General features: G+C 35.5%; 1 protein-coding gene across 1 annotated transcript in view; it reads left to right on the plus strand.

Moving 5' to 3' along the window:
- Window positions 1-12,500, plus strand: part of LOC122255342 (uncharacterized) — a 36,702-nt gene that overhangs the window by 245 nt on the left and 23,957 nt on the right. The window contains exons 2-6 of the mRNA XM_043019331.2: window positions 1,528-1,622; window positions 2,007-2,654; window positions 2,777-2,909; window positions 3,023-3,138; window positions 4,684-4,812. Of these exons, the coding sequence (XP_042875265.2) occupies window positions 1,542-1,622; window positions 2,007-2,654; window positions 2,777-2,909; window positions 3,023-3,138; window positions 4,684-4,812 (1,107 nt within the window). The 5' untranslated portion in view covers window positions 1,528-1,541. The remainder of the gene's footprint in view (window positions 1-1,527; window positions 1,623-2,006; window positions 2,655-2,776; window positions 2,910-3,022; window positions 3,139-4,683; window positions 4,813-12,500) is intronic.

Here is a 12,500-nt window from a genome sequence, read left to right on the forward strand (position 1 = left end):
AAACGTGGAGTACAATGGAAATAAAAACTGTAGAGGCTTTTGTGATCTGCGTTTCCAATGGCCGAATTCTAACGTCATTGTAGGATGCTTGTCCGAGACGTTAATTATTTTTTGGTGGGGAAATTACCCAGATATCGGAGCATTCCTCATTGAACATGCCAGCCTATTGGACGATCTAGTGTTTTTTTTCTAGAGAGCAAGGCATATATAGCAAAATCCAGGATTGTTTTGGTACATAAATCATAGCAAAGTTCCAACACCTAAATGGACGTTACTGATTATTATTGTAAGGACATCGATTGCGAGTCCGAAGACCCTCTAAGAAAGCGCTTATTAAGTTCTTTGTGAATTAAATAGTTGTTAGTATCTCGATGCTATGCAGGATATAGATCAAGGTCTTGTAGTTTGTTTTATACGTATATACATTGCATGATTAGTTAATACTATTCTAATGTCATTGATGTGCCAACCACACCCAGTGACAAGCCTTGTTTATCCCTTATTTCATGCAAGGGACAAAATAAATCTTGTTACAATTATCGTTAGTACTATTAGTTGATAAATATTAGATATAGGTATCTGAATATGGTAAAATGTTGAAATAACAAATAAATACAGCTAGACAACTCTTCATTCTTTACTCATTAGTTATAAGTATTATTATAAGAGACCAAATAAGTAAGGAGGATGCAATCCATCCAGTTTTCAGTACCTCAGGAAGTCATAGTTTGTTTAAAAATGCAGTTTAGTTTTTTAAGGGAAACTACAAGAATTTTAATGAAAGAACATGGGATGGAGAGGGCTGACTTAACTATAAGTATATACATATATTTTTATTGAATAATGAACACAAATTATTAGGATATGGCTAAGGTTTAAAGAAAAAAGACCAATTTGGCAACAAGACCATGAAAACATGAATCACATGATACATATTATATGAATCTGTATAAGAATTACCAATAGCAGCTAAAATAACTCCTAGAATTTATGATTTAGCTGTTTTCTTTTACTGTAAATGTATAGTAGACACCCATTTGTACAGTACTGGCCTCTAGCCGATTAACACTGCTTCCTCACATCTCAGCACTCCAACAAAGGCCAACAAACCTCCACTACATATATTCTAACAAGCCAGTAGAGCTTATTGACAAAATATCCTCAGGAACAGAGTCTAAGCTCATTTAGGGGAGGTATATTAGCCTATTCAGGAGTATGAAGTGCATAAGGATTGGCAACTGTGCAACACTCTACTGTTATTTTGCTGTACTAACAATTGTAGGTTATAATTACAGGTTATAGCAAGTTTCAAATGGAATTGGATAGAACACAACTAGTATAATTAGGAGAAAAAAATCCAGCTTTGAAAGCCAAAGATTTACTAAATACATTTTTCTTTTTCTTGTTCTTTTTCTTTTCTTTCAGTGGGATGAGGATTTTGAACACATTGATTTAGGATGTTATAATGCTATTTACATTTTTGTTAAGCAGTAAAATGAAATTAATTACTTAATTTTGCTTATTCAGGCCTAGAAAAGAAGATGGATAGTGGGTTGTTATCTTTGAAGTGGAACAACCATGGATCAACGTTTTTCCATGTCTTGTCGACAATAAGGAGAAAGGTACGTTTTTCACATTTAGATTTTGAGTAATTTAGTATTGTATGGAGGTTAAACTCAATAAAGTGACATCTATCCAGAATGTTTATTTTTGTTTCAATGTTAATGTTAATGTGAAATAGCACCCTGTAGAAATTAAGAATAATTTAATGATTGACCAACGGAATTTAGATACAGATGTATTGCAACATTTAATAAAGATGTAAATTTTTTGCTTTCTATTTTGCATAATAATGAATTTATTTTTACATAGCAATTGCAGAAATTAAAGAAAAAGAATCAAGAAAGGGATTGGTTAAACATTTTATATTTTCAAGATGATAATGTAGATATTTTAAAGAAAATTAAAATATGCAGTTAAAAATTATGATTCTCCCTCCTGCACAGGAATCGTACTGTGATGTGACGCTGGCCTGTGACGGCAAATTCTACCCTGTGCATAAACTGGTTCTATCAACATGTAGTGAATATTTTGAGGAAATCTTTACTAGAACTCAGTGCAAACATCCTGTGATAGTGCTAAAAGATATTAAACATGAAGAGCTTGAAGCTCTTCTTAATTATATGTACCTAGGGGAAGTAAATGTTTTACAAGCAGATTTAGCTGGACTAATAAAAGCTGCTGAGTGTTTAAGAATTAAGGGACTGGCTGTGCCAGATGAAGCTCCAACCTCTAAAAGTGCAACTAAAGACAGTAAAAGGAGTGCAAGCTCCAGAGACAGTAGTCCACCACATAACAAAAGAGTACGACACGATGAAGACAGTCGGCGGATGTCCAATTCTGGTCAGAACCTGGAGGATCCCAGGAGCCTTAGAGAATCCATTTCTAGAGAGTCAAGAGAAATAGCACGTCCAAATCCCGGGAGGCTTGCGTCTCCATCTTCCAGTGAAGGGTTTGCCAATTCTGCTTTCACCCAGTCTGGTCATAGCCAAGAAAACAATAGAGACAGCAGAGGCCCAACCCCTGATGCTGAAAGACAGAAGGAGTCAAGACAAAAAGAAGTGCCACAAACTTCATCCCCTAGTCATGTAGAGGTATATTTTTAGTTTTTTTGTACTATGTTTGTAACAGTATTTAATTAGATAATGAATATATATCTCATTCAATAGATTTATGTTGACTTTTTCATTCTTTCTTTCTCTCTCTTTCTTTTTAGGTGCTTGTACAGGATGAACCAGTAGTCAAAACAGAAGTGTTAGAAGAACCTAAGGCAGAAGAGGAAAATGAGGAGGATGTCATGAACTCTGATAACAGTATGGCATATGACCAGCTAGCGTCAGGCATGCAAGGTACTTTGTTCCTTCCTTTTCCAGGCAAATCTGTTTTATTTGACTGCATATTGTCCCTATATGATGCTTGATGTATTACAGTATATCATGAATATAGATATTAACTTTCATAGGTGATGGGGTATCAGAAAATCAACAGAGTTTTGATCCTCAAGTTTTGACATCACAACCACAAACTATGGAGGAGCTGGTTGCACAAGCCATGCCAGGAACTTCTGGTATACAGGGGGTAAGTGCAGAAAAATCTGAATTTTATTAATAGATTTCTGTATGCCCCTACACACACACACATATATATATATATGTATATATATATATATATATATATATATATATATATATATATATATATATATATATATATATATATATATATAATATATATATATACATATATAATATATATATACATATATATATACATATACATATACATATACATATACATATACATACATACGTATATATATATATATATATATACATATATATAATATATATACATATACATATACATATACATATACATACATATATATATATATATATATATATATATATATATATATATATATATATATGAGGTTGAGCCATAAACTTCTGAGTTCCAATTTTGCATGTGATTTGTAAGTGGTCTTCTCATAATCGCAAGGGAAATAAAAGTATGAAAAATTACTGGATTGTAAATCATTCAGGATATTTAGGAATCATTTAAATCACAGCTTTGAGAAGACAGTGATCAGCTGGTGAAAAGGTTTTCAGTAGTTTATGGGTCAAAGAAAAGATTAAACTTTACCTCCATTCTAATTTAGCCTTTAACAAATAAGAGAAGAATCAGACCTTAACATATATACCACAGAGGAAAAAAAGGACACAGGACCACTTAGGAATCAGATAATGAATCTCTTGTATGTTTAAGGCTACAGAGAGCTATCCCCCCAATCCCCAATACCCACTAGGCTTTCTCTTGATGTCTGGGTGGCGTCTCCTCCCCTCCTCCCACTATACCCTCATGGGCCTATCAGAGACTGCTACACCCACCATCCCATCCCCTGTGCCTTTCTCCTTGGAACCCCTCCTTCCTCTTCTTAACTTATCTGGGACAGGCCATGTCTGAAGATGTGCAGCCAATGTGGTGTGGTCTCTATTAATTTTCTTGACTTATGTATCTTGATATGTGAGTTTATTTTTGGTATAATAGCACTGCGATACTAATTAGCATTTATTTAATGAAGGAATAGATAGCTTGTGAATTCAACTCAAGGAAAAATATAGTACAGAGTGATCCCACCATGAAACATGCTAGTCACTGAAGGGTTAAATTCACCTCCTAGCATGGTTGAGCTGCTTGCAACATTATTTTAATATTTGCTGTGTATTTTATGTATGCATGAATGTATGATAAGTACATGATTTATTGCCCTATGAATTATGTATTATATGCATTTTATATTATATATATATTTTTTTTCATATTTTTAAACCTTGATACTCGACTGTCAGTAACTATTTGACATACCTGCACAAGTCATGTATTATCTGATATGGAAAATTTAGCTCTTCATATGATTAAGAAATTTGAAATTGGTAAAAGTTCAGGTTGATTTTATGGCTGAGAGACAAGGACACTGAAATTTCCTTTTGATGTGAATACCACTTCTAAACTTAGATTTTCACCCTGCAGCTGTTTATATATGTTTAAGCCCATGTTCAAGAGGTGTCCCTAAAAATATATATATTTTTTTTTTCTTTTTTTCTTTTTTACCATCTCCAGGACTCCATGGTAGGGTGGGGTGCAGGTCAGGCTGGAGGAGGAGGGGGTGACCTTTCTAGGTTCTCCCTTGAGGCATTCCAGCTGGAAGACTCCCAGAGTGGTTCACAGGGGTCAACGCAGCAACAGATGGTGAGTGTTAATGTCGTTATATTGTAGTACCCTTTGAAATTACAGGAAAGGAGACCAAAAAGATTTTATTCAAAATTTTATTTGCACAAAAGCTGTTTTTCATGTTTAGTGTTATATTTTTTTTGGTAAAAGAAAAAAAGGGGAAAATATCTTGTGTTTGTGTTTGTGTGTGTGCATGCACCCATATACTCATATTTATATAATCATTCCACACTCAGACCCACTTACACATAAACACATTCACACACATACATATACATACATATACACAAACTTACACATGCATACATGAGCATCACACACACACACACACACACACACACACACACACACACACACACACACACACACACACACACACACACACACACACACACACACACACACACACACACACCACACACACACACACACACACACACACACACCACACACACACACACACACACACACACCACACACACACACACACACACACACACACACACACACACACCCAACACACACACACACACACACCACACACACACACACACACACACACACACACACACACACACACACACACACACACACACACACACACACACACACACACACACACACACACGTCACACACATACGTCACACACATACGTCACACACACACACACACATACACACACACATACATACACACACGTCACACACACACACACACACACACGTCACACACACACACGTCACACACACACACACACACACACATACATCACACACACACGTCACACACACGCCACACACACACACACACACACACACATCACACACACATCACACACATCACACACACACACACACACACACACACACACATACACACACACATACATACATACACGTCACACACACACACACATACACACGTCACACATACACCCACACGTCACACATACACCCACACACATCACACATACACCCACACACATCACACACATACACACGTGTCACACACACACACATATGTCACACACGTCACCCTCACACACACGTCACACACACACACACACGTCACACACACACACACACACACACACACACACACACACACACACACACACACACACACACACACACACACACACACACACGTCACACACACACACATACGTCACACACACACGTCACACACACACACACACACACACACACACACACGTCACACACACACACACACACACACACACACACACACACACACACACACACACACACACGTCACACACACACACATCACACACACACGCACGTCACACACACACGCACGTCACACACACACACACATGCACACACACACATGTCACACACACACATGTCACACACACACATGCACGCACGCACGCACGCACGCACACACAGACATACAAACACGCACACACACAGACATACACACATGTCACACACACACAAACGCGCATTTATACATTTATTTATACAATTTTATTTTATTCATTCAGTATTTCTAATTGGCAAAGAAACTTTCCTGCAGTTTCAGTAGGGAAGATATGCAACAGGGATATTTCTTAAAAATATCATTCACGGAAGACAAGAACATTGACAAACATCTTATGCTGTGAAATCACATTGCGGTCTTAGTAGTGGGTGATGTACATGGGCTTTGTTATCAAGATTTAGTTACAGATATTAAAGTATTAGAGGTTATGTATGGTATCCATCCAGGTACATGCTTTGCATTCATCATGTCTTCAATTTCTGTTACTCTTGTTTTGGAATTTTCCCCTTGAAATTTCCTTTATCCATAGGAGAGCTGCAGTTCATTGACTTTTTAAAGATCTATTGACAATAGGGTGTGAGAACTTTTACCTTCTCTTTTTATTTTTCCAACCTTATGAAGAAGCAAGTTTTCTACTGTGAAAGCTTTTGTATTATGGAAATAGCATAAGAACTGTACATGAGTGAGCATGTGTGTGTTTGACTGTGTAGATTGATTAAGATTATGTCTTATTCCGTACATTGACATCCAGGCAGAAGCTGAAGTATAAAGGAGGCCAAGATGTTATTGAATTGCATGTCTTAGCCATTGTAGAGACTAAGTGTAGCCAATTTGGTACTGAAGAGGTTTAGCAGTATATTATATGATTTAGTGGCATATCACTAACCAGTTTGCAGAAAGAACTATGAAATATATACTCTGGCTTAACAGAGTTGGAGAATTATGGTAAGATTAATAATTTGAAAGCAGACTTAGTTTATGAATATAATGGATTTTTCACCTATTATTTAGTGTTATTGAATAACAGTAAAGAAATTAGATGAAGAAAAAATTGTTTCACATATATGAGTAGATTTGGATTGAGAAGTAACTTTGGATTTTTGTTAAAATCAAATAACATCAAAAGATTAACAAATAACAAGACCTTATTTTAGTTTAATATAATCCTCTTGAATATAATATCATTTTTATGAGATGAGTTTAACAAATGGTTAGACTAATTCAGACAAGTAGTAAAAATTCTAGAGAAGCATGAAGTAGTGAATGATTTAGGGAATGCCTGGATTTATTTTTTTATGAATGTATATTGTTTATGAAACTGAAAATGAGCAAAAGCAAGAAATTCAAAGTTGACTATGTTTGGTGCATTGTAGATTATATCAGACACAATATTACTGTTAGGGAGTTGACTGGGCATTGGTTTCCAGTATTTCCAGGCTTTGTATCAAAGAATATAAAATTTAGCCAAAATTTTTCTGCATTTTATGCACAAAGAATCATATAATCCATTATAGATATTATTAACCCATTAACGACGGGTGACAAGATATCATGTTGAGTGGTAACAGCGTCAGCCACTGGGGATGAGATATTTTGTCATGGCTATCCTCCTGGCCAGCGCTTTGGGTGATCGGGCGTATAGCATTTGGCCGCAGCCAGTGCGGATGAAAATCCCAAGGCATTAGGCTTACGCGTTATTTTGAAATATCTTGACGTTTCAACCATTTAGGTTAGTTTAGGTGGCTACCTTTGAGTGGTTTGGTTAATGGCTTGAACTTATCCCTTTCATTGTGTACAGACAGAAGTTCCTAGAAGATTCAGCATGAGAATGTGTGATAAACTGTAATGTACATTGAAGTTTTTATTCTTGGATTTAGTTCCCGGTAAGACATGCATTGCTTGTATAGTATAAAAGAATTTGGATGTTATTGTATATTTCTATTTTATTTTCATTATAACAATGATTAATGATATACTGAAAAATTATTGTTAACGGAAAAACTTGAAAAAATTTCTTTTGCATATTGTAGCTGCAGTGATTTTTCATATAGAAATAAACATACATTTTAAGTATTCATTTATAATCTTTATTTTGAACTAAGATGTTTACATAGGACTGCTCTTTTATTTGAAACTATTTATCTGGTGTGAGATGTTTGTGTGATAGATGTATGGCTCTTCTTACTGCCTTATTGTAGTGCCCGTCAGAAATCCCTGTAGCATATCTTGTTTATTTAGTACATTCAGTGTTGTCTTCCTGTAAGTTTATAGTTTTGAACCATGACAATGGGAATTTATATGAAAAGGATTATGTATGCTATTGGGGACTTGATGAAATGCAACCACTATACCATAAAGGAAAGTGTTGGAACTAAGTACACCAGTTATCAGTGAAACATTTTTTTTTTAAGTTTTAATGTATTATATACATTCTGATGTAGTTGTACTATCATCTACAAGTCTCAAACTTGCATTACAATTACTGATATCTTCTGTGACATTTTTTACGCTTATGGCTTTACAAATATTTATTTGAAATATCTGAGTATTGTTGTGGATTGTTCTAGACGACCTGGTTTACATGATGAATTCTTGCCTTCATAGAGCATCATTTGTTATGATATCTATATTTGTTGGTAGCAGTGATTGTCTCTTTCTTTGACAATTAATTTTTGGAAGGAAATGTATCCTGTTTGGCCTGGAAGCATATTTAATATTCATTTATCACACATCATGGTTATCATAAGCAGTATAAAATGGATTATTATTGTGTGTATGTATGTGCACATGCATATCATGTGCTTGTGAGAATGACATTGTGTGTTTGTTTGTATGTATGTAAACAGTTGACAGTGTAGTGGAAAAGACATTTTTTTGGAATTATACTAATAGATCTAATCACAAATGACTACCAAGAGACCATATTCCTAACATAATGTTGATTGATAGAACATGTAATGTTATCAATATTTCTTTTTAGGCCTTTGTTTGTATTATTTGTATACATTTTATATAGAAGAAGGGGGAGATAGTAGTAGAATAGTATGAAGCATTGATAATTTTTCAAAATTTGGATATCTAACCTTTGTATTATGTGACTATGTAGTTTGGGTTCATGTTGTAAAATCTAGAATATTTAAAGAACATTGGTCTTGTTATGCAGGTTCATTATTGCATGAACCACAGATACTTATTTTACTCTATCTGCTACTTTTACTGAGGACCCCAAGCTCTCCCTTTATGCGTAGCTTGCACTGTGCAGGTAGTGAACCACATAAACAGGATTGAGGGAAAGTAATTGCGGTGGTATTTGTCATGCGTCCAGTCTGTGCATTCCTCAAAGATGTTCATGATAGTGTTGGAGTTCTGGTCGTTTGTCTAGTCAGTGTTTGTATGTGTTTATATAGAGGCAATGTCTGTAGCAGAGTTGAGGTGAGGTGATGTTTAAGTTAGATGACATTCTTTAACCCTTGAAGGTTTTATTCTGACATGGTGATATCTTTTCTAATCACACAAGTATTTGAGGTAGTGTTGAAAATTATTTTGGTTTTGAATAGCAGATGTTCTGAATCTGATGTTAGTGTTGAGTGGCAACCATGCCACATGTTGAATTATTTTGAGATATGTCCATATTTAAGTTACTGTTAAAGCATATTGTACGTGCATTTAAAGGGAGATGAAATCTGATTATTATTATTAACATTTTTATTGTTGCTGTTATTTTGTTTCTTATTTACTATTAAGTTAACTATATTACTGTGTTAATCATGAATAAAAACAGCTTTATAATAGTATAATCTTGAAAAAAGAAGACTAGTAATGAAAAAAAAAATTATTTGTAGAAGAAAAACAAAATAGTAAAGAGGGGGTGAATAAGAGGAGAGAAAGAGAAACAAAAAGAGGAAGCAAAAGAGGGAAGCTGAGATATTTTGTGGGATAGAACACTTTTTTTTTTAATCATGAAAAGATCAACTTTTTGAAGGGTTAGTAGAAAGTATAGATCAAGGTCATGTTCATAATCATAGTAGGTGTAGACTCTTAAAGGTTTTTTATCTTTTGAATAGTTATGAATTATTTGATAGTCATAGTATATATCAGTGTAGCTGATATTTGATCTTCCAGTTGTTAAAATATGTAAAGATAGTTAAAAAAAAAAAAAAAAAAGCCTTCTAGAAGAGTCTACTCCCAGTTTTCTCAGAGTGACAAGATTATCGATTACTGAGCCTAGTAAATGATTCAGTGAAGTATTCTGTATGTTCATAGCTTAGACCCTTGACTCAGTCCTTACTGTGGTACCAGCAGGGGCTCACGATCGCTAGTCCTGTCACTTCTTATGAACGTGGCCGTTGTTTCTCTTGTAGGGCTCGGGCTCCGGACTCCTTTCCCTGCCACCCTCCGCGCGGTTTCCCTGCTGTGTCTGTGGCCGTGTGTTTGGCAAGAAGCATCACCTTAAAGACCACATGTACACCCACACAGGGGAGAGACCGTATCAGTGCCCAGTGTGTGGGTCCGCCTTCACTCAGAAGTCCACCATGAGGAGGCATGTCCGCAATGCCCACCACCAAATATTTGAGCAAATGTGAAAGTTGGCTTAACCGTATTGTTATTGTGCATTTTCCTGTTTTCATAGAACACTAGACTTTCTGATCTAAGCTGCTGATGGGTGTTGGGTCAGGTACCTGAGCCAGCCATTCAGATGCTGGGGATCATTAGATTTTGCTCTGTGGAACAAATGCACCTTTAGATATTTATCATAGTATTTTGACATTCAGCCACTTGGGATTTTGATTTGAATGTTGACTTCATTCTGCATAGTTGCCTTTCCATTAGAATAATTATCTCTTTCTGTTTCTCATGCCCTTTTCTCTCTCTTTTTTTCTTTTTTTCAGCTCGCAGTATTTTTATAACCTGCTGTTTACTAATCATAAATTTAATCTCTCTCTCTCTCTCTCTCTCTCTCTCTCTCTCTCTCTCTCTCTCTCTCTCTCTCTCTCTCTCTCTCTCTCTCTCTCTCTCTCTCTCTCTCTCATTTTCTCTCTTTCTCCCTCCCTCCCCCCCTCTCCACCTCTCCTCTTCCTCTCTCCGTGCCCCCAGCTTTTCCAAACATGCAGAAATGAATAAAGAGCATTTTATACAAACAGTTCCTAAGTGAATGTTGGTCTTGTATATGAAATGTTGGGACAGACTTTTTTTTTTTTTTCTGACACTTGTTAAGTATCTGTACAGTATATAAAGATATTGAAAGTAAACTTATTTTTTTTCTTTTTCTTTCCATTATCCTTATTTAGGAAACCATAATCACTATTGTCTTAATGTGCAAGCAATATCATCAAAAGAAAAACAAAATATGTAACCAATATATTTATGATTTGTCGGAAAATGTTCATAGTTTTTCAGGATTTGCATCCAGTTCAAAAATTTGCTTTGAGAATATATTTGTTTTCAGGAAATTACATTTGGGAAAGGTTAGATACAGTTCATGTGAATTTGTTGACTAATAAAAGGGCAACTTAAACCAAAAACGGGAAATGGAGAATTGAAAATCAATTGTGGAAAGGGGTTAAAAAATGGTTATTGATGTGCAGAATGTATTTCTCTACATCTACTGAGGTATAACAAAAATCCTGCCCCAAAAAGTAATAGGCAAACTGCTTGCTAAGCCCAGAAGAAAGATAAAGGAGGGGAAATAAGGATGAATGTGAGGAGAAAGGTGGTGTGGGTTAGAGCTGGTGCTGTGAAGTAAAGTTAAGTAGTAAGGTAAAACTCCCACTAAATTATGATGATAACCAATTTGAAATAGTAGAACTTCCAATAATGACTAAATAATTTGAAATAATGATAATTACAACAATAAATCTTGAGCACAAAAGGCAACATTCTGAATGGCTAAAAAAAATAATTTGTAAGTGCACACACAGCTGAGGAACCGCCATGTCTGATAAGGTCCTCCTCTTTTTTGCCAACTAAAGTGCTCTTTTTTTTCTGAAGATTCATTCTCTCTCCCTTCTATAATTTCCATAGACCAGGCTATCATTTCCAACCTACACCACTTGATGCAGTGAGGACAGGCAAATAGGATGCTTTTGTTCATATTATCTGGGATGTAGGGAGGCTGGGGGAGGATTAATGGACACCAGATTTGTCTGTAATGCCTGCGTTCTGTTTTGCGTGAGTAGACTGTAATGCTGCCAACATTTAAGGCACAACAGCTATCACTTGCAATCATAATATCAATATAAGTTTACTTCCTGTGTGCAGGATGGTACTTGAAGGAATGACATCTTTATAGAACTATCAGGGCAAGACATACTTAGATTGTAGACAGTAACAGATATTTGTAATTTTCAAATTTGTATGCCATGGAGAATGTAACCATGAATTTTTTAGATATTACAACATTGATAAAATTAAACTT

The sequence above is a fragment of the Penaeus japonicus genome, unplaced genomic scaffold (genome assembly GCF_977035675.1).
Source record: "Penaeus japonicus unplaced genomic scaffold, GWHDUDI00000001_assembly GWHDUDI00000017, whole genome shotgun sequence".
NCBI lineage: Eukaryota > Metazoa > Arthropoda > Malacostraca > Decapoda > Penaeidae > Penaeus > Penaeus japonicus.